The 21,431-nt window shown below is 36.9% G+C and overlaps 3 protein-coding genes across 9 annotated transcripts; 1 reads left to right on the forward strand and 2 right to left on the reverse strand.

Moving 5' to 3' along the window:
- The first annotated feature begins 231 nt into the window (after positions 1–231).
- LOC113726146 (uncharacterized) lies at positions 232–5,718 on the forward strand. 5 transcript variants are annotated; one of them, XM_072074473.1, is made up of 7 exons: positions 244–657; positions 866–1,308; positions 1,704–1,775; positions 1,864–3,864; positions 4,025–4,318; positions 4,542–4,614; positions 5,312–5,718. In XM_072074473.1, exons 1-7 carry the CDS (start codon positions 599–601, stop codon positions 5,352–5,354), a joined length of 2,985 nt encoding a protein of 994 aa, XP_071930574.1. In that variant the 5' UTR covers positions 244–598; the 3' UTR covers positions 5,355–5,718. The 5 variants fall into 5 exon arrangements, with proteins under 5 accessions (XP_071930573.1, XP_071930571.1, XP_071930572.1 ...); XM_072074470.1 differs by having other exon boundaries at positions 241–1,308; XM_072074471.1 differs by lacking the exon at positions 4,542–4,614 and having other exon boundaries at positions 242–1,308.
- Positions 4,924–10,980, reverse strand: LOC113726147 (UBP1-associated protein 2C-like). 3 transcript variants are annotated; one of them, XM_027249695.2, is made up of 3 exons: positions 9,557–10,979; positions 8,669–8,700; positions 7,919–8,196 (listed from the first exon to the last, which is right to left on the reverse strand). In XM_027249695.2, exon 1 carries the CDS (start codon positions 10,827–10,829, stop codon positions 9,558–9,560), a length of 1,272 nt encoding a protein of 423 aa, XP_027105496.1. In that variant the 5' UTR covers positions 10,830–10,979; the 3' UTR covers positions 7,919–8,196; positions 8,669–8,700; position 9,557. The 3 variants fall into 3 exon arrangements, with proteins under 3 accessions (XP_027105498.1, XP_027105496.1, XP_027105497.1); XM_027249697.2 differs by lacking the exons at positions 7,919–8,196; positions 8,669–8,700 and adding an exon at positions 4,924–5,564 and having other exon boundaries at positions 9,557–10,980; XM_027249696.2 differs by lacking the exon at positions 8,669–8,700.
- Positions 10,981–12,611: 1,631 nt separating this feature from the next.
- Positions 12,612–16,894, reverse strand: LOC113726148 (U-box domain-containing protein 45-like). The gene is made up of 2 exons (XM_027249698.2): positions 16,083–16,894; positions 12,612–13,743 (listed from the first exon to the last, which is right to left on the reverse strand). The coding sequence occupies exons 1-2, from the start codon at positions 16,523–16,525 to the stop codon at positions 12,897–12,899; spliced, it is 1,290 nt and encodes a 429-aa protein (XP_027105499.1). The 5' UTR covers positions 16,526–16,894; the 3' UTR covers positions 12,612–12,896.
- Positions 16,895–21,431: the final 4,537 nt, after the last annotated feature.

Genomic DNA, 21,431 nt, shown 5'->3' on the forward strand with positions numbered 1-21,431 from the left:
AAATATTACTTGTCAAAACCAATGATGGAGATGGAACATTGAACTGGACTAGAAAACTAGCCACTCATCTTCTAAGAAGAACGCTTATGAAGGGAAATTGAATAGTTCCTTGGATATTCTGTTTTCTCCTTTCTAGGAAAACGCTGATAGTTGATAGGAAAAAACCTCTCCAATTCCTGTCAAACTCCTTTCCAAATTGTATTTGCGCTCTTCTTTGATTGGCCAAGACGTAACCACAATCGTCCTGCCTAAAGATATATATCCAAACATATCTCTGATGAATTTCGACCACAATATGCTCTATTCTGCTCCATATCTTCTCACATCAAACGCAAATATATGCAAATAAGAGATATATCATGAGTCCTAGAAACTTACATGTTGTCAACTTGCCAGTTAACATGGACAGGACCTGCTTGGTTTTTCATCTTGTGGTAATATTATGTCTCCTTAGGACTTCCATAGCACGAACCAAGACCATCACAACTGACCAATCTGCACTTCGTGCCTTAAAATCCCATGTTACATTTGATCCATCAGATGTGTTGTCAAGAAGCTGGATATACCAAATCCCAGTGTGCAACTGGACTGGAGTGAAATGCTCGTCTCTCCACCAAAGAGTAGTGGCCCTGAACATTTCTCATCTAGGCCTTCAAGGTAACATTCCTCCACAAGTCGCAAACCTCTCTTTTCTCAATTCAATCGACATCAGTGGCAATGATTTCCAAGGCAACTTGCCTGAGGAGCTGGTACATCTGCAGAGACTCAGTTATATCAATTTCAGCTTCAACAAGTTCAGTGGAGGGGTTCCTTCATGGCTTGGTTTTCTGCCTAATCTTCAATACTTATATTTGGCAAATAACAGTTTCACAGGTATTCTTCCAAGTTCCCTGTTCAACGCTTCCAAATTGGAGGACATGAGAATTCCTTACAGTCAATTGGAAGGTATTATAGCTGAAGAAATTGGTAATCTTGGCAATTTGAAGATCTTAGATTTGCAAGATAACGAGCTTATGGGGTCTATACCGCGGACCCTTTTCAATATTTCGTCGTTGCAAGTAATTACTTTGACCAACAACAGCTTAAGCGGTACTCTTCCCATGAACATCTGCACTAAGCTTCCAAAGCTTCAAGGAATATATCTATCAAGAAACCTATTATCAGGCCAGATTCTTTCACGATTCAAGAATTGCACGGAGCTTCAAAGTCTATTACTGTCCATGAATAATTTCAGTGGACAAATACCAAGAGAGGTTGGAAACTTAACAATGTTAAGCAGATTGCGTTGTGGATATAACATGTTTGAAGGTACGTGTCTTCATGAGCGTCAGCTGTGTTTTATTAACTAATTCTGAATGTATATAAGCTCTCTATGTCCATAGTTTCTCTTGAAGTTTATCTCAAACAAGTATTATGCATTGTCAAAAAAGAGATAATAACTGTTGGGGCGGGGTGTCAGCCATACTTTTTCCTATATATCTAGCCTTTCATGCTTGCGATTTCATAATCATTGAATCATGCAGAAAACGTTCCTGGTTCTATAATTGCTGACATGATGGTATAATGACCTCCTTTTTCCTCCATGGAAGAATATTGAAGTTCCCAATTTAGATTTGCTGGAATCAGCCTTTTCCGTAGAAACTGATTGGCATGTGACATTTTTGGGTTTCCATTTTTCATTATTTACGTGCAAACAATTGCAGGTGCAGTTCCACCAGGGATAGGAAATCTCCTGAATCTAGAGGTGTTGCACATGGCGTTTTGTTTGCTGAATGGTAATTACTGACTTACACTCGAGACAAATACTCAGTTGCAGCCCGCATTTGCTTAAACTAATTTTTGTGTATTCTCAAATTTTGGCAGGCCCAGTTCCAGCAGAATTTGGCAATCTTCAGAAATTACGGACTTTGGACCTCACTATGAATTTCTTAAGTGGTCCCATTCCCAAATCTATATTTAACATTTCAACCTTGACAAATATCTCATTTACATTGAATAACCTTTCAGGGAGTATTCCACCTAATATAGACCAACAGCTGCCGAACCTTGAAGGGTTATTACTTGGTGGTAATAAACTAAGTGGAGTTGTTCTTGACTCGATCTCAAATCTTACAAAATTAAGTCAGTTGGAACTCGGACAGAACCAATTTACTGGTTCAATTCCTACATCACTTGGCAGTTTGAGGTTCCTTGAGTATCTTAATATTCAACGAAACCATTTCACTTCTGATTCTCCGTCAGAGTTCAGCTTTCTTACATCTTTGACAAAATGCAGAAATTTAAGGTTTCTAAGCATATCAGAAAACCCCTTAAGTGGGGAACTTCCTCCTACCATAGGCAATTTTAGTAGCTCTTTTCAAAACTTTTATGCAATATTATGTGGAATTAAGGGCAATATTCCACATGAAATTGGTAACCTTAGCAGTCTGTTACTGTTGAGTCTTGGTAACAACAGCTTCACTGGACCACTTCCAGATACCCTCAAAGGGTTATCAAATCTTCAAGGATTAGATCTTCAAGATAACAGAATATCAGGGTCCATTCCGAACCATCTGTGCACTTTGAGGCATTTAGCTATAGTACAGTTGAGCAGAAATCAATTCAGTGGTCAGGTGCCAGATTGCTTTGGAAATATAACTTCTCTAAGAGAACTTTATTTGTACTCCAACAGACTGAACTCCACATTCCCAGCAAGCCTTGGAAGGCTGAAAGACTTGTTATATTTAGAGATCAGCTCAAACTCTTTCATTGGTGATATACCACCCGAAGTTGGGAATCTGAAGGCTGCATTAGACATTGACTTGGCAGAGAACGAATTTTCAGGTAACATTCCAACAACACTAGGAGGTCTCCAGAACTTGATCAGTCTCACATTGGCACATAATGAATTACAAGGTCCTATCCCAGAGACATTCAGCAACCTGTTAAGTTTGCAATTATTAGATCTATCTAATAACAACTTCACAGGCGAAATATCTACATCATTGGAATCGCTTTTGCAGTTAAAATATTTCAATGTGTCATTCAATGAGCTACAGGGAAGGATTCCATTAAATGGTTCTTTCGCCAACTTCACATATGAATCTTTTATGTCAAATAAAGCATTATGTGGAGGTCCTCCTTCATTGCACTTCCCTCCTTGCACCGTCCATTCACCACATGGATCAAAGAAGAAAAGGTTGCGTCTAGTGGCATACACTCTGATACCATCAGCATTGATGATTATCCTCATCACCATTTTGTTGGCTATCTTGAAGAAGAGGAGAAAGAGGGCAAATACCTCTGAAGTGGAGTTATTCCCCACGATTTTGCATGAAAGGGTATCTTACCGTGAACTCCAGCAGGCAACTAATGACTTCAGTGAAAGCAATTTGATTGCAATAGGGGGTTATGGTTCAGTTTACAAAGGGGTTCTGGAGGATGGGGCACCATTCGCAGTAAAGGTTTTCAGTTTGCAGTCAGAAGGAGGATTCAAAAGTTTTGAAGCAGAATGTGAAGTTCTGCGCAATCTTCGGCACAGAAATCTAGTTAAAGTCATCAGTAGCTGCTCCAACCCAGATTTCAAAGCTTTAATCTTAGATTATATGCCCAATGGGAGCCTAGAGGAATGGTTGCATTCTTACGACTGTTCCTTGGATTTCTTGCAAAGATTAGATATCATGATCGATGTAGCTTCTGCATTGGATTATCTGCATCATGGTTATTCATCTCCAGTTGTGCACTGTGATCTAAAGCCTGGCAATGTTTTGCTAGATGAAGATATGACAGGTCACCTGAGCGATTTTGGAATTTCCAAGTTACTTGGTGGAGGTGAAATTACAGCACAAACAAAGACACTCGCAACAATTGGCTATATTGCACCAGGTAAATAAAACTTCTACCAATAGAACTTAGACTTATGCACCTTTACTATCCTAATCTGGAAGTTCTTGCTCTTATTGTAGTTCTGTTCATGTCCCCAAGTCTTAACTGCTCTGGTTGACAAAGATGATACGACTTCGATATTTTTTTTTTTTTAATGTAGAGTATGGATTTGAGGGTGTAGTATCCACAAGGTGTGATCTCTACAGCTTTGGTATTCTTTTGATGGAAACCTTTACAAGAAAGAGGCCAACTGATGAAATGTTTGGCGAAGATTGCGGATTGAAGGACTGGGTGATGGATGCGCTGCAAAATTCAGCAACCCATTTCATTGATAGCAACCTAATTACTCTGAGGGACGAAAATTCAAACAAAAAGGTGCAATGTGCATTATCGGTCATGGAATTGGCCTTGAGGTGCAGTGCTGAATCACCAGAGCAGCGCCTAGACGCAAGAGGTGCTTTAAATGAACTCAGAAAAATAAAAGTTGTCTTTCTTGCAGATTCAATTTAAGAACAAATGGACACAAACAACAATCACAAGTAATCAGATTTCTTTTTGGGTGGGTGTAATATTTTCATTTGCATACTAGTGCAACTTGTCGAACCATTATGAAGTTGGAAGTAGGCAACTTAAGTAGCATACCCTCTTTGGTTTACACTTGCTTTTGTGAGTATTAGATTGCGGCATACTCGGACAAGCAAGCGTTCACGTAGCAGTAAATCGCTGCCACCATATCGTTGCTGGCTACAGGTAAATACGTATCATATATATATTCATTGCCCTTTTGGCGTCCAGACAAAATAAAAACAGGATTAATCATGAGATCATGTAAAACAACCCCGTTAACTAAAGAGACCTCCGAGGCAACTATTTCATATGCCGAGAGTTCTAACCTCTCACGGTGTGACTTCAATCGTGAATGACAAGTTGACAACATCAAGTTGAGCAATTAATATGCAGGACCGTCAGACCAAAAAGAATCCCAAAGAACTATTGCTACAAAATGACTCCCTAGCATGCAAAAAGACTGAACGGCCAAGAAGAGTACCGAGTAGTCAATTCCTCCCAATAGTTAACTTTGTTGGATAATTTACTCGAGGCTTTCGTACAAGTTACAGATTCAGTCTGCCTAAAACCTAAAAGGCCGCTATGAGCAACTTATACAGCTTTTGCTTCCACATACATCTAATTGTCAATGGCAAGATGTTTTTACACTGACCAAGTACACAGCAGTACTTGAAATGTTACAACACAACCTGTTCTTTTATGAACTGAGACGGGCAAACAAATCAAAATTTCCCCGAGCAAGAACCACAGGCATACGTATCTATCTATGCTTGAATCCTGCTCATAAGTCTCAACGATAGTGACCAGGCTTCAATTCATTAGCTGCAGGGGCGTCAATTTTGGCAGAGGCAGAAACGATTACAAAGTTTCCCTTTTGCAGGTATCACAGGCATTTCTATCTATTGCTCAAGTCCTGCTCATAAGTGTGTCAGAATGTGACGGGCTTCAAGTCATTAGCTGCAGGGGCAACAATTTTGGCAAGGCAGATGGATTACAAGTTATACTTTTGCAGGTACCACAGGCATTTTGGTGTCCAGTAGCTCCACAAACTACCAACACTCTCATGGCACCAGTCCCCCAGCAAAAAATATGAAATATCCAGAGGCATCGAGCTCAGATGTAAGCATCTCTGCCTGCGTATGGTATAGCTTCGAACTTGAATGTACTTAGATATAAATAGAATTCACTATATTACACGGAGGGAAAGCAAACAATTGAAATGAGTGGCCTCATCCACATTAAAGAAAACTTGGACATTGTTCCTTTGCAAATGCTCACAAGCAGACAGCTAAGTGTATTACAACAGATGCCGCTCTTATAATTGCTTTAGCACTCAGTAAAGCTGGTCATGCATAGGCACTTTTCAGACCAAGGATTTAAGTCTGACCTACCTCGACAACCCGGATAGACACATCAATCAAAAACTAGAAATAAAATGGAAAGAGCTCAGATACAAAATCCACTTATAAAGCCCAAGAGAACAAAGCTATCAATGTATAAATGTTCGAGTGAATTCATCTGTGGGGATGCAAGCATAACTACAAAGGGAACATCAACACTTCCCCATTCTTTTAGTTGCTTCAAAGACATGATCATTAAAATCCAAGGAGCAGTGCAATAAAGTATGCCTGGACTCTCATCCCTAATCACACAGTTTTCACACTCTAAAACATAAGACTGCCCAAACACAAGCGAAAGAAACAAAGTAACACCTATGTTGCATATCCAGATCCAGTACAAACTTAAAGGCCACAAGTCAGATTACGGAAGATAAGGTGAGTTAGAGAATGTATTAAACACGCAAGGCATAGCCAATGATGCAAAGTAAAAGAACAAAAAGTCAGTATTGACATCTTTCCATTAAAACTTTCTCAATAAGAATAAGGTTTTGAACTATTAACACCAGTCGTCAAAACGAACATGCTCCTACAGCATGTGGCACCAATGCAATTCACATTAGATATCACCAAGTCAAGTCACAAAGGAATATTCATCTACTTCATGTGAACTTATGCATCTGTAAAGAGACACTAAAAACGTCACCATAAATATGTGCATTTGTATAAGAACAACACATTCTTCACCTGACTTTCACATTTCCAATTCCCACTGCTCTAAAAACCAATCAGGAAGCAGCCCCTTTTGTATTATCCAACAAAAAACAATTACCTAAATCATAATTTTCCTCAGCAAAGAGGGTCACACATAATTATATCTGATCTTAACAAAATGCTAATAAGAAAGAAACACCAAAATTTATAACCAAAGAAAAAGATACTATAGACAGTGTACTACATTTAGCCCCTTTTAGTTTCCCAAATATATGTAAACCTTTTAACGAAGAGGTCAAACAAAACAGCCACCTACCATCATGACATTAGCAGAGCTTATTGAAAGATATACACAAGTGCCCTTCCAGCCCAGTTGAATTAATGTATTGTGGTTGTTATTAAAAAATTAAAACACAATTTAAAAATAAAAACTCAAAAAGCAGATTAATTAGAACCTCCTAATTCCTCCTTTATACCATCTTTCTCTTCCTCTTATTTTCCTAAAATAAATCCAAAGAAACATTATGAACTGCTGACACGAGCCCAGCAAAAGGAGATCAGAGCTAGAGACGACTGCAAAATAAGAGTGGAAAACAAACCATTGGTTATACCAGATGGGATTAAGAATGAAAGCAAGTTGATGGCAACCAGTGGTTAGCTGAGGATCATAAAAGGAAAATGATATAAGAATGGAACACATGCTGGTGGTAGTAGGACACGCAACATGACATAATAAAGATGTGGAAGGTTGGATAAATTTACTGGCAGCGTGACAGAGAAGCAAAATTAGTGGAAGCTGAGATCTTTTTTGTGGATCAGATACCTGTTGATGAGGTATTGGTGGCTCTCAATCCCAGAGAGAAAAGAAAGGAGCTGATAGTTGTAAATGGGGACTTTGGAATGGCAGCAATGGAAAGGTGATGAAGGTGGTAGAGGAAGGGCAATAATGAAACCAATTGACAGTAACAGGCAGGCAGGAATATATAAGATTTGCTGGACTGCTGGATCATATGTTGCTACAAGTCTTATCAAAAGTTTTCTATCAAGTCAAAACAACGATTATTGACAAAATTTTAGACCATCATTTTAACTCCCTAGTCAACAGCCATTCTATTGACTCACCCAATTTAGGTGTAGAAAGGACACTGAGATATGCGTATTCAATTAATAATAACTTCTTTCACAGATGGACTAGGAAATGGTAGTCAAGGAAGAGAAAAGAAAGTAGCATTGGCAAATGCAATCTCAACATATTTGCAAAAGCCAACATCTACCACATCACAAAAACTTTGGGGTTCGGTGTTAAGGGGGAGCAGATTAATAACAGATTTAACAGTTCAAAAAGAGCACCAAAACAAAAGAAAAAGAATAAGATAAAATGATATGAAGAAGTACAAATCAGCTTTTTTTTTAATTTCAATAACAAACAATAAAAATACCAGTAACAACTATAATTATATTAGAGAAGAACGCTACTACAAGAAACATTCCACAATCCAGTAAAGTCACGTAATACAGCAACTTCCTCAAGTAAAACCAAGAACTAGCCTAACTCTAGCAAATATCAAGTAATGGCCACATTTCCACAAGGAGCAGATAGAGTGAAGCAGCAACAGATGTACAGCAGTCCATTTATCAACCAAAGATATCATTGTCTGCAATCACTGAAATCACCACAACCATATAAAGCATTTGCGCCCAAGCTCTCAAACACCTGAACAGATACCCATGCATCAACTCAATCCATTAATAGAATTTCAACATAAACAAGTTTGCTGACATAATCTACAAAAAAAAAAGGAAAAAATATAGCACGTGTGCAAATGAACTTGTACATCCAGAAAGGTTAGAGAGAAGACATCAACAGAAGTAAAGGTGAGATTCAAGGCTCGTTTTCAACACTTAAAATACACTACATGCAGCTCATTTGAAATTGTTAAAGTTCAATCTTATAAAATCGTTGAAACCTAAAAAGCTGTATTGTTTTGAAAAGCTCAAGGCTATATAAAAAAAAGCAACCCAATGCCTGCTTTCAAAATTAGATCTCGTTCCCCAAAAAAATGTGTTTATACCTTATTATGAGCTGTTGACAAAAGGCCCCTTACAAATTAAAAATGAGTTTTTTTTTGGTACAGGGCTTGTTAGCGCAAAGAAAGTATAATTTCATGTAAGGCATATTCACTCACCTTGCCAGACATGGGACTCCAACAAGGGAAAACTACACGCAAACAGCAAGACAGTCAGCACATAAAATGACCAAACTCAAAGCTCAAAAAGGTGGAGCAGAATGAAAATCAAAACTACTTCACAAGTAATTTGATGATTTTTTTTATTGCTATTAAACTACAAAGACATGCTGATAATAACTGCAAAATAGGGTGAGCTCATTCTTCAACAAGTCAAAATATAACATGCTGTCCAAACTAATGACAGAAGGTTATGAAAGAAATAACTTGGATTCACTAGAAAGAATTGGAATGCAAGTCACTAATCTTCAACCACATAGAGATTCCAAAAGCAGCTACAAGCTTTACTTTTGCAACCTAAACAATCAACTATAGGTAAGGCAGGAGGTTAGTTGTTATGCCCTGCTAAGCACAGGCAAAGCAGGAGTATTTCGGGCACTAATAAAACAACAGTTACATCATACATGCAAAAGTACAAGCACAAGCAATCACTCAAACGTGCATAAAAAAAAGAAGGGGTAAAAACTTAGAAAGATGGGAGAAAATCTCCAGCCGTTACATGATCGAATTCAAGGTGACCCAGATATTACCACATTTCAAATATAAATGACTCGTAATCAATCATAATAAGCCACGGGAACAGGAAAGCTTAAAAGATATAAAACAAGCACCCAATAAAGAACAAAACACACATGAAAAGGAAAAGGAACAAGTGCAACACCAAACACTGGAGGAAAGGCAAAGACAGAGGAAAACTACAAAACATATGCTCAATGATTATCCTTCATAACAAGCTACAACACTAAGGGAAAACAGCAAACACTTAGCAAAGACGAATAACTAAATGAAAAAAATAAACTAAAAGGAAATATCATAACAAAGAGTTACCTCAATAGTAGGGTGGCATGCCCTGGTACATCCCACCTGGTGGAACCCTAGGTCCTCCTCCTTGTGGGTTTATCTGCGATGGGTAAGATGATGATAAAGTATAATTCCCAGCATCAGCATACCCTCCAGATGTTGGCATCCCACCTGAGGTGGGAGGCATCCTGTACCCTCCACCAGCGCTATTCAATCCACCAACACCGCCATACTCCCCAGACCCTGCTCCTCCACCACCACCATACTGTCCGCCACCCTGCCCATATCCCCCAAAGCCAGTCCCTTGCCCAAAACCCCCAGGCCCGCCAACCCCGGCATTCAGCTGTGGAGCCTGAATCATCCCTGGCTGTTGCTGAGGCTGTGGCGGCTGCTGCAATCCAGGACCAGAATACCCTCCATATGGCCCATATCCACCACCATGAACCCCATAACTCCCATCACTGGGAATTCCTCCAGGAACGGCATTCGGCATCCCCGGCATTCCACCACCAGGCCCAACATTTTGGGGCTGCTTCATCTTTTTATTATCAGTAGCCAATTTACACACCACGACATGCCCATCAATAACCTTGTTTGGCTCCATCAATGAAGCTCTCGCTCCTTCTTCCGTCTTATAAACAAAAAAGGCAAAACCTTTGACCTTTCCAGTCTGCTTATCAAATCCAAGCGGGCCCTCCTCAATCTCCCCATACATTGCAAAATGGCTCAACAGCCTCTCAGAGGATATCTCAAAAGGAATATTGCCAACATAAATCTTCCTCAAAGACACATCAGATGATTGTGAATTCCCTGAATTACCCGCTGCAGCGAGCTGCGTAACCGTAATTCTCCCATCGATTTTCTTATTAGGTTCTTTAAGCGCTAAAATAGCAGCATCAATGTGCTTAAAGGTAACAAATCCATACCCCTTCGACTTCCCGGTGTTCTTATCGCTGATGACAATAGCTTCATCCAATTCGCCGTAAGTTGAGAAAACAGCCCGGAGCTTCTCGGTGTTGGTTTCCCAACCGAGACCGCGAACGAAGAGTTTCCTTTGGGCCGGGTCGGAGTCGGCGACAGCACGCACGGCTTCCAAGACATCGGGGTGGCGGACGATGGCAGCACGGATGATGGGAAGGAGTTGTTCCTTAGTGAAAGGGTCGAGGATTTTGCTGATGTCTTCCGCCGATAAAGGGCTCGGGAAAGGTGGTAGGGTTGCATTGGGGTCGGCGATGAGGGAAGTCGGCGCAGGGTAACCGCCGCCGTTCTCTTCCGTTTTGCGTTTCTTGGAGAGATCCATGAGGTTGAGAGACACGGATAAAACCCTAAGTGAGAGAAAGTAAACCCTAGAGAGAGAAAGTGAGAGCAGGGTTTGGCTCTAGAGAAACCCCTTCGATTGGTAACAGTTTTCAGAGGCAGTGATGACTAGTACGTAATAAATAGAGAGATATTTCACATTCAGAAACAAATTAGAAAACCTTAAACGAAGAGGATTCGGGATTCCCTCTTTTTTTAAAAATAAAGTAAAATAAAGGAATATTAATGGCACTTAATTTTTCATAGTGACACTAATGCCCATTTGGATTTAAAATTGCTAAAACACGCCAAGAAAAGATAGCAAAAAAGGTCATTTATAGAGAATTTATAAGTACTTTTTATGGTATAAGTAAGATTGCTAATGGTTTTTTCTCAATTGATTATTTTGGTTGATTAAAGATTCTGATTTTGGATAACCATTTTTTTTATATTCTTGTTTGCTTTTGTATTTAGAATATAGATTATATTCTTATTTGCTTATTGTTTTTAGAATATAGATTTTTAATAGTCAAAAAAAGTTAAAATACATAATTTACAAAAAAAAAAAAAAGTTCTGATTAAATTCTATGATCACTCTGTATAATCAAATCTTGTAAAATTTAAAACAACAAGAACAAGACATGAGAAAAGATACCAAAAATTCATTTATGAAGAATTGACAAGTACTTTTTATGGTATTAACAAAGCTTGTTGGATCGACTGTCCATGATATCTAGGCTTCACCTTCCAAATTATATACTACTTTTTTTGGGAGGACCAAAAACAACATTTTGTTTTCCCTATATCTCAACCAAGCTATGTACGCAATAATGATTGTGTGGTTGATTTAGCTTTGACATAATTTTTTTTAAATTACTCCGATAATAGAATTTGTTTTTGCGTGGAATTGATACTACATTATTGCAATGTTGTAGCTTATTTTAATTTGATTTCTCTCTCTCTCTCTCTCTCCATATATATATATATATATATGTATGTATGTATATGTATATATATGGATGAGATTATTTTTCAAGTGATTATTAGTTTCTTAATGAAATTCTACCATTCAATTTGGAACCAAGAAAAGAAATAAATAGATGATGCTATCATGCTACAAATTACAAATGGCGCTTGTCCACAACAACTGGGCTGGTGAATTGGGCTTTGTCAGCCCAGATTAGATGTAGATCCAAATCAATCGTGTACCCCGGACCCCCACATGCCCAAAAACTGGTGTTCGAGCTTTAGCCCAGCATAAATTAGCTCGAAATGAATTGAGTCTTTTACTTTATCGTCATGTAGATTAAATGGGAATAAAATTAGAAAGAAGAACAGCTCCTCTTGCCTGATGGCTAATGTTAATTAATGCTTAAAATTAATATTTGGCAAACTTAAATGGCAAGGATACTCAGAAAATCATTTAATCCTTTTTACCATTTCTTTTCACTTAACTCTAAATGAGATTGAATGAACGATTCAACCAAGAATAAACTTCTACATCATCTTAATTTCTCGTAAGAATATTACAACACTGATGGTGACGAATGCAAGCCGTACAACACAGTGCTCATTTTTTATAATGATTTTGGATAGGAAAGATACTTTATCTGTCATGATGGACTTACGATAATAAAGTTAGAACACTTGAATTAGGTTTCATATTTCTATAATATGATGAGAAGTCTTTTCGACCCTAAAAATCAGGGTCTCACGAGTTGAATTTTCTCTGACTTGAACCAATTTGTGCAAATCTTATGGTGTAGAGAGTTTTGCTTGGTGCACATGTATAAACACAATGGTATAAATGTTGAACTCGAGCACATTTTTCCTGTTCAAAGTTGGACTCTTTTAAAGACAAAAGGTTAATATCCTCTCAGGTTGCTTATCTACAGGCAAAAAGAGACTGAAGCTCTTCTCAAAAGAGTGTATTCTCATCTCATGGGAGCTGATGCTTTATCCTTTTCTTCTCTTAGAAAAGTTCCCTCATGTCCCATTCTTAGGGGAATTGCTGATAACAGTATACTACCCTAGCGGAAGGAAAACAATAATCGACCTTTGCATGAACCTCTTAATAAGGCAAGCTTTTAGAACTCGAACTTAATACCAAGGCCTTTAATCCTGAAGAATTTCCAGCACCATTGGCTCTTCGAGTGATCGTCTCCATATTTTTATACAAGCTCTCTTTGACAATATTCTTCATGAATTTCTTCCCTTCATCGACACCCCTTTTATTTACAGGCGATCCAATCGACAATCTTCCCACCTGCGGCCCTGAATGAGGCCCCATTCTCTTTTGCCTCTCATCCTTGAACCACTGCAATAGCTTCAGAGCTCTTTTCTGAGCCAAAGGGCTCCCTAGCAAAGCTACTTCAAGGAGGACAGGTACTATTCCTGCCTTGGCCATTTTCTGTCTTTGCACGGAGCTCTGATGGGCTAAAATCATCAAAACGTATGCCGATAACTCTTGACATTTTGGTTTCTCCTCCCATGCCAGAATTTCAATCAAATTTTCTGGCACCATCGGACTGCTTTCCAATGCCTTCCTCCCGGTCGAAGTCACCACCAAATTTCCTAATGTTGCAAGGGATTTTTCTGATGCTTCACCTACTGAAGACAGCCTCAGCAGAGTATTAACCACCCCACTTGCTACTAAATTGCCAGCATTGTCTAGTACTGAGGACAGATTGTACAAGGTCCCCAAGCATGATATTTTTGTCTCGATACTTGAACACGAATCAAGAATGGAGACTACCAAAGGAATAATTCTTGCTGAAGAGACAGGGAATTGAATGCTTGATAGGGATGACAAAGACAAGAGCAAATGTGCAAAATCTTGAAATGCTGATTCATCTAACAGGTCTATTTTTTTGGGCAGTTTTGATAAGATTCCTGACTCCACCATGAGCAACTTGTTCCTGAAAATCAGAACAGACAAAGTTGATGAATTAAATACTGCAACAACCTCCGATTTCTGTCCAGTGTAACTTTCAAAACCTTTAAGAAATAAAATAGGTTGGTTTTGGAGGATTGTTCAAGGTGTCATCACTTTGAAAAACTGCTTGCAAAACAAATAGGAAAATGGGGCTGGGGAATGGGGTCACACGACTACAGATTTGTGGGGTCTTTCTATAATGTGGAGTTGGGGTCCAAATGCAACAACCAGAGGAAAAAATATCAATTCGTATGTGGCAGTCTAGAAGTCAATGAGGTTAGGATTCTTCAATGCACATCTGAGCCTTGGAAATCAGGTCAATAAAAGCAGAGTTATTACATTCCCTACACAGATAGGATTATACTAAATTATCTAAGTTCTCTGGGGAAAGAATTATTTGCATTTCCAACTTTTTTTCTACTAGTGTGCACTGTGGAATTTGTTGTGCAGTAGCCAATGGGAAGCAATCAGCATCTTGCGGCTTCACAATTCATTGCTCAAGTTAAAATCGATTACCTAATAACAAGAAGTGGTTATAAATCAGCTTCTTCTTCTTCTTTTGTGATGGGTAATTAGTTCTCCTGCGGGCATTGTCATAGGAAGGTTGGCCAAGAAATTGGATGTCATGACTGCATAACTCAAGAGTCACCAATGAATCACATGAATACTAACTCTGACTTGACTTGAAAAGCAGAAATAGATAGATATTGAGTAACTGAAATTAGAGGGATTTTGAGAGGATGATTTTTATGGTCAACATGAGAAGGCTTGGACTTGGACTACTTGGAAATTGTGAAACGATCAATGTTGGAAAGAGTTCTGTTTTTCTTTCGTTTCTTTAGGATGAGAATTTGGAGAAGAATATGGCAAGTTGCAAGATAGTGGACACTGGACGCACAAACTAACAAATGAATTCGTTTTTTTTTGGCAGAAGACTGATCTAATGGCCACCCAAGACTTCTCTATGATTCTAGCCATTTCAGCCAAAGCCACCCTCAAGTTTTCACGAGCAATCTGTATGGTCTGCATGTCTAAAGTCAAAATTGGGCACTGGGCTCCATGTTGGTTCGACACCTTTTATATTGAGGTAGTTCCTACTCCAATGATCTCTTGCCACAATGTGTCCACTTGCTTATCTGATTTCAATTTTGGCTGCACAATGTTTTTTTTTTATTATTTTTTTCTTATATCCATCAAATTCCCAACCAACACCCTTCTAGTCCCAAATTGTCAAACACAAGATACGATCTCTAATACGAGATAATTCAAAATAATTGATATAGCATTTTTTTTTACATCGCGACATATGAAAGATTAAAAAATATATTTACGATACAAATAAATAATTTTTGTACAAATAATTCCTTTTCAAACACACTCCACGTTATAGAATCTATATGTTCACTAACTTTAACACCTAACTTGTCACAATCACCTTGAAAACCAACGGGCCAATTGAATTAAGAACCAAATGAAAAAATTGAAGTGACAGAAAAGAGGGCAGGTTGATGTGGTTGGCATGAGTCCATTCCTAATACAGGTAATTAGTATATTTTGTTTGTTTTAGTGATTGACTGCCTTAAGCTGAAAGATCACGGGCAAGTACTATACCAACAAGAACCTATTTTCCATCTTGATGAAATTTCCATATTGCATCTATCCATATCTCGAAAAATAGTTAGAGCATCATAAGTTAATACTCAATGTGGTTGAAAATCAACCATAATACAAAATGCGTTTACTCGTATGACTTTGGACTTAGTGGTGCAAGAGGAATATTATTATGTTTGTAAAAGATTTGTGGTTGGGTGGGGGCCAACATTTTGATTTCCAATCAAATTATTGCGCAATACCTTTGACTAAATTTGGGAGAAGTTTTGGCTCGAACTCTGTTTTGGCCCGTGATTTTAATGGAACCAAAATTGAAGGAAAAAAAAAAAAAAAAAAAGCCTAGATCGGGATGGCTATATTGCTGAAACTTAGACAGCAGGCATACGGCATACCTAGTTCATTCCTGCAGCTGTATATTGATTTTTCCGTTTAAGTACAAAAGGATTAAGTTATGCAGTTTAGTTAATATAGCTTTCAAGGGTTCGGTTTTTTTGGCTTTCACTATATCTAAAACACCAAAAAAAAAAAAAAAAAAAACAGATTATGCAGATTAAAATGCCCCTTAACGAGCCTGGCCTAACACAACCCAAAAAAAAAAAAGGCAGAATACCAAAAATGAAATTAGATTTGCTTATCAAAATTCGAGAAACTAAAACCATAATTAAAGCACAAATGACAATATCAGAATTTTTGACTGATTATTAAACTTACGTGAAAGAGCCATTTGCTAGCTCAATTAAGGCTTGAACTGCTAATCTCTGCCTCTCCAGCACCTCTGATTCGATCATAGCAACCAAAGGCTGTATAATTCCAAGCTCACCCATTGATTTCCTTGTCTTCAAATCTTCTTTTGCTATTCTCTTAATCTCCTTAGCTGCCAACTCTTTTTCTTCCCACCTCCCAAAATGAAGTCCCTTTACAGACCGTTGCAAAACCACCCAACCATCTTGGTCATTCTCTTTCTCCATCCCTTCTTTTTCTATCTTCCCTTCTTTCTTACTTGCGCTACTTAAATCCCTCAATTTTTCTGAGTGATCCGGTGCTTTATACTGTTTCTTGGCAGTTCTGAGGAGGAGGAATCGTCTGATTTTGGTGAAGAAACGTATCTTTGTGTAGGTAAAGAACCAACTAGTTGTTGAAGATTGATCAGGCATGTTTGGTTTTTGTGAAGGAGACGTGTGATATATGAGTAAGAAAGAATCGCAGTGGGATTGAGTGAAACTTATGTGGGGCTTATCAACCTTGTTTTGAATAAGGTATTGATGTCTGACTTTGGAGGCTAAAAAAGAATGGAATCAAGACAAAGAAGAAGAGGACTTTGCAGGTGAAAACAAAGAGAGCAGACTAGAGTTGAAAGCACATGCAGACTCACAAAACTGTCCCTTAAATGCATGGTGAAAGGTTTTTTTTTTAAAATTAAAATCGAGAATTTTACAGGTCCATTGATTGTATCGAAAATAAAAGACTAGTTTCTTGGAACTGGGGCAGATGTAGTTGAGTTACTTACATTTAGGTACAGTTACTGTGAGCGGGCATTTGAGTTACTTACATTTAGGTACAGTTAGGTTCCCCTCCAAAGAAACAATTATATATTGTCCATAATTTGATGCCCGCTCACAGAAACAATTATATTCGTACATTTGAGTTACTGTGCAGGACTAAAATTTATAAGTACAATAAAAGTACATAAAAATACACCATATTGTAAATAATACAACAAGCAGATAATTGTACCAAAATTTTCAACCGCCCCTATCCTTGGTCTTAGTTTCTTGATATCCCAAAATTGCCCTAGTGTTTTTGTTGATTTTTCCATTTGGTTTCTCCAATGTGTGTGCATGTTTATGCTTCTTTATTTATTTATTTTTTTCTCTGGATCCATCTGACATCAATAACCTAACCCTTATTGCCTACAGGTAATCTTTTACAAGTTTCTTTTGACGCAAATACCTAAATATCAGTTATGACAATTAACAAATACATATTATTTTTCAAGACCTGAGACGAATTTTCACCATCTAGATCGTTAATTTACCTATTAAAATATCACGCATTTTAATGTAAGGTTCCGACTTCGCAATTCCACCTTTGTCTAAAATGCGAATAATAGAGTAGGGATAAAGTGTGACAGTAGTGTTTCCTTTATACTATCAAATGCGATAACATATTATTGCTATCGCTGATTCAATCTTAGAACAGTATCAGGAAATTCTTAGGGGAATTAGTGAATATCATGGCATGGCACAATTAGTTAAAGCTTGTGTGGATATGAAGCATGCTTATGTGAAAAATTTCCTAGGGGAATTAGTGAGGGATGACCTAAAATACTCTATGGAAGTTAGATGCCAAGTTTTCAACTCTCAAATGAAGGCTAATGAATAAATGGTTGTTAATTCAGTTATTTGGAGGGGAACCTAACTATTGGGACCATGGTATACATACAGATGTAGACGGAAGCTAAGGATAGGATAAATACCTAACTGTTCATTTTGGCAATTAATTTAAGTAATAGTACATTTTAATGCAGTATTTGTCGACTATTCCTGAATTGTCTCCCTAAGTTGAAGGGCACCCCACCATGGTTGTTCCTCAATCACAAACCAAGATTTGTGAATCTTGAATCTTAGTTGTTGATCAGATAGGTCTATCTATTGCTTTGATGAACATTGATTGCAGGATGGAATCTGCAGGGTGCATCTTGTTCTGTGTTCCTAGAAATTCGGTGAATAATTTCAAGTAATTAGTGCCAGTAATGTGTTGGGAGAGACTTATGTTGAGAAATTCAGGCTTGATATAATAGCTCGATTGAAGTATAGATTTTCCCTGTGCATTGTTTATTGTAACTCTCAAAGGTACCCTGGTAAATCTCTCGAAGCCTAGTTGCTGCATTAATGGGAAGAATTATACTCAAGGGCTATTTAGACTTTACCTACGAATGCTTCTAGGGTTTACTTTGTGCCATGTTTTGCTTCGCATACTCTAAAACCTTGAGAGTGTTGGTTTGTAAAGAAAAGTGAGAGAAAATGAAGATAAATTGGTCATTCTTTTCCTTTGTGTTTGTTTGTTTAGCTAGACAGTTGAAAATTGTTCTAGCACTTTTTCTCATTTTCTAGTATTCGTGTTTTGCAATATTTACAAGATTTTGAATAAAAAGTTATTAGTTAGACCATAAATTTTTCAATAACTACCATTAACCATTCATTTATTCTCAAAAGTTTTCTTGTCAAATAACACAAACAAGAAGGTGCGGTTTTTTTCCCTTTTTTGCTTCACTTTGTTTCTCTATAGAAGTCCACATGACGTGCTGTAAAGAGTATTTGCCCCTCATTCGTAATAGATGTTTAATTCTTACTTTTATCCTTTTTCCTTCTCAATTTCTCCTTTCATTCCTCTCCTCCTAGTAATTGACAAATGAAAGAAATTAACCTAAAAGTTGTCAAATACCCAGGTAGAAAAAACTCATTCTGAACTGAATTACTGTGTCGTTCCACAGTTCCACCGAGTCTGTTTGGTTATCAAGATTTGCAAAAAAAATTATCAAAATTTGTTCTGCTTACATGATAAATGCATACTTTTTTCAAGTAATCTCCCATCCAAATGGACCACTATCTTCCAAACAAACTCTCAATAAGATCATACTTTTTTTTTTTTTTTTGCAGCATCTAAAGATTCCATCCTTAGTCCTTGGACAAGAAAACGTTCCGGCTGCATGATTAATGAGTCATTCGAACTAGGAAAAGCATTCAAATCGAGAGAAACATTGCAAAAGTAGAAAAATACATGTTCTCTCCACCATCTGTGCATGAAAATAGTTGATACTTTTGAAGCTCATTAATTAACTACTGAATCAATTTGTCTCGCATATGTACAGCATAGATTTGAGAACAGACAAAAGGAGCGGAAACCGGAAAAAAACTTGCTTCGTATTACAATGACGCAGCAGAAACATGACCATACGTGTTCGAACATGAAATATATATTAAAGGAGAATGGAACAAATTTGCTCCTGATTCATGTGGCAAGCCATTTATCTCAAGTACTTTGATGTTCCCTTGTTTTTATTTATTCTATGAACTCTGTAATTTGAATAGCCAAAAAAAAATTTTAATGAGAACTGGGGGATGACCTATTAGCTAGTAGTAATTCCGTTGCTAAGAGTGTACCTGGCAATTGAGCAGGTTGGACGGATTTTGGACGGGTTAATATTGAGTTTTCACTTAAATGGATTATACCCAAACCGCCATAATTTTAGATTGGGTTGATTTTGAGTTGGGTCACCTCAAACCCATTATCCAAATATAGCCCAACAAATTAATTAATGCATTTTGATACATAAATTTTCTCACATAAATTTTAACACGCGAAAAGATATTTTTCACACACATAAACACATTTTCACATACATAAATATATTTTCATACACACAAACAGATACTCACTTCTTAAACTCCTTAGAAACACATCATAAATAGAACAATATTTTATATTGATTGTATTGTGAATTTTAGATAATAAATTGTACGTTTAAATGTATTAGCTAAAAAATTTGTTTACTTTATACTTTTTAATACTACTAATTAATTGAAACTTATTTTTGTCACAACTTATTAACACTTTCACTATTCATATATATTTTATTGTAAGTTGTAATATTCTATGTATTTAAATTATTGAATGCTAGATTATATTATGCTTAAAAATGTAAGTAAGAGACATATAATTAGTTGTATTATAATATTGATGAGGAATTATTAACAATGAAATAAAACAAGTTAGAGAAAAGTAAAAGAATCCAATTAGAACAAATTTAAAACTCTATTCTACGTATACGAAATATTAACAAAAAAAGCAAGTAGCAACTTGAGAACAACCACAAAAAATAAATAAATAAATAAAGGGGAGGAAAACAAGATACTCTTAAAAGGCATAATAAATTATTATAGAAGTTGAGTGAATTTAACTATTGATGTAAAAGTAAAATAAGCATGAGTTTTTATTTCGAATTTCTTTTTGCTTTTAAATAAAATTTAAAAAAATTGATTGAAAACATATATATTAGAATTTTGAATACAAATTGGTCAATGAATCATTAACACATGTCCAAATGCAAGTGATTGGGTATATGTGTATTGAATCTTGTATTTATTGTTTTAAATTACTTTAAATACGGTGGATATTGGGTGCCCAAATAAAAAAAACTCAACCTGCCCAATAAATAAGTTGGATTTTTTTTCCCCAACTCAATAAAACTCATAACCCAACTAACACAACCCATCCTTTAAAATCAATGGACGGGTTGTTGGGTTTTGGACTTTTTTGCCAGTTCTAGTTAAGGGTTCGAAACCTTTTCTAATTTGATTCAAATTTGTTAACAGTTTTTTAATCAATATAATATTAAGTATATAGTTTGAAGGTCAATGAAAATTAGCGCAAAAATGACTTGATTATTAAAAAGAGGATGGGAAATAACCTCTTTTATTATAGTGGCATGTCTTTGGTAAGGGTTATTTATCTTTCTCAAAGAAAACAACCAGCTAGGGATACAAAAACATACAACTGTTTGCTACAAATTTTTGCACATAAAACTTGGGGCTTCTTTAAATGAACTCCCTAAAGCATTATTAAGCAAAGTCTTATTCTAATTCTTACATTTGAAAAAGAGCAATTATGCCTCCTGACATTTCTCTAGTTTTTTCGAACACGTTAACTGGCCATATACGCTTATGCTTCTCTTCTTTTCCTGCTTCAAACACGTTTGTTGAATATGCTTCTTTGCAACTAGAAAAAGTTATGCAATCTAAGCCTTAAAGTGGGAAAAAAAAAATCACTTGCTATATTGCTAAAATTCAGAACAGCATTACATAGCTATTTTCAGCACCATCCAAGAAATTCCATTCTTGTTCCTAGGAAACAACCTCGGAAAGTCGATAACAAAGAAGTTAACCTCAACCTTAGCATTTAATTGACCAGCCATGCCTATCACAGGACATCAAAGAGCACCATATATGATGCACTACTCGATCACTAAGAGTGACTCTATTCCAATTTGTTGATAATTTT

This window comes from Coffea arabica, chromosome 2c (genome assembly GCF_036785885.1).
Source record: "Coffea arabica cultivar ET-39 chromosome 2c, Coffea Arabica ET-39 HiFi, whole genome shotgun sequence".
Classification (NCBI taxonomy): domain Eukaryota; kingdom Viridiplantae; phylum Streptophyta; class Magnoliopsida; order Gentianales; family Rubiaceae; genus Coffea; species Coffea arabica.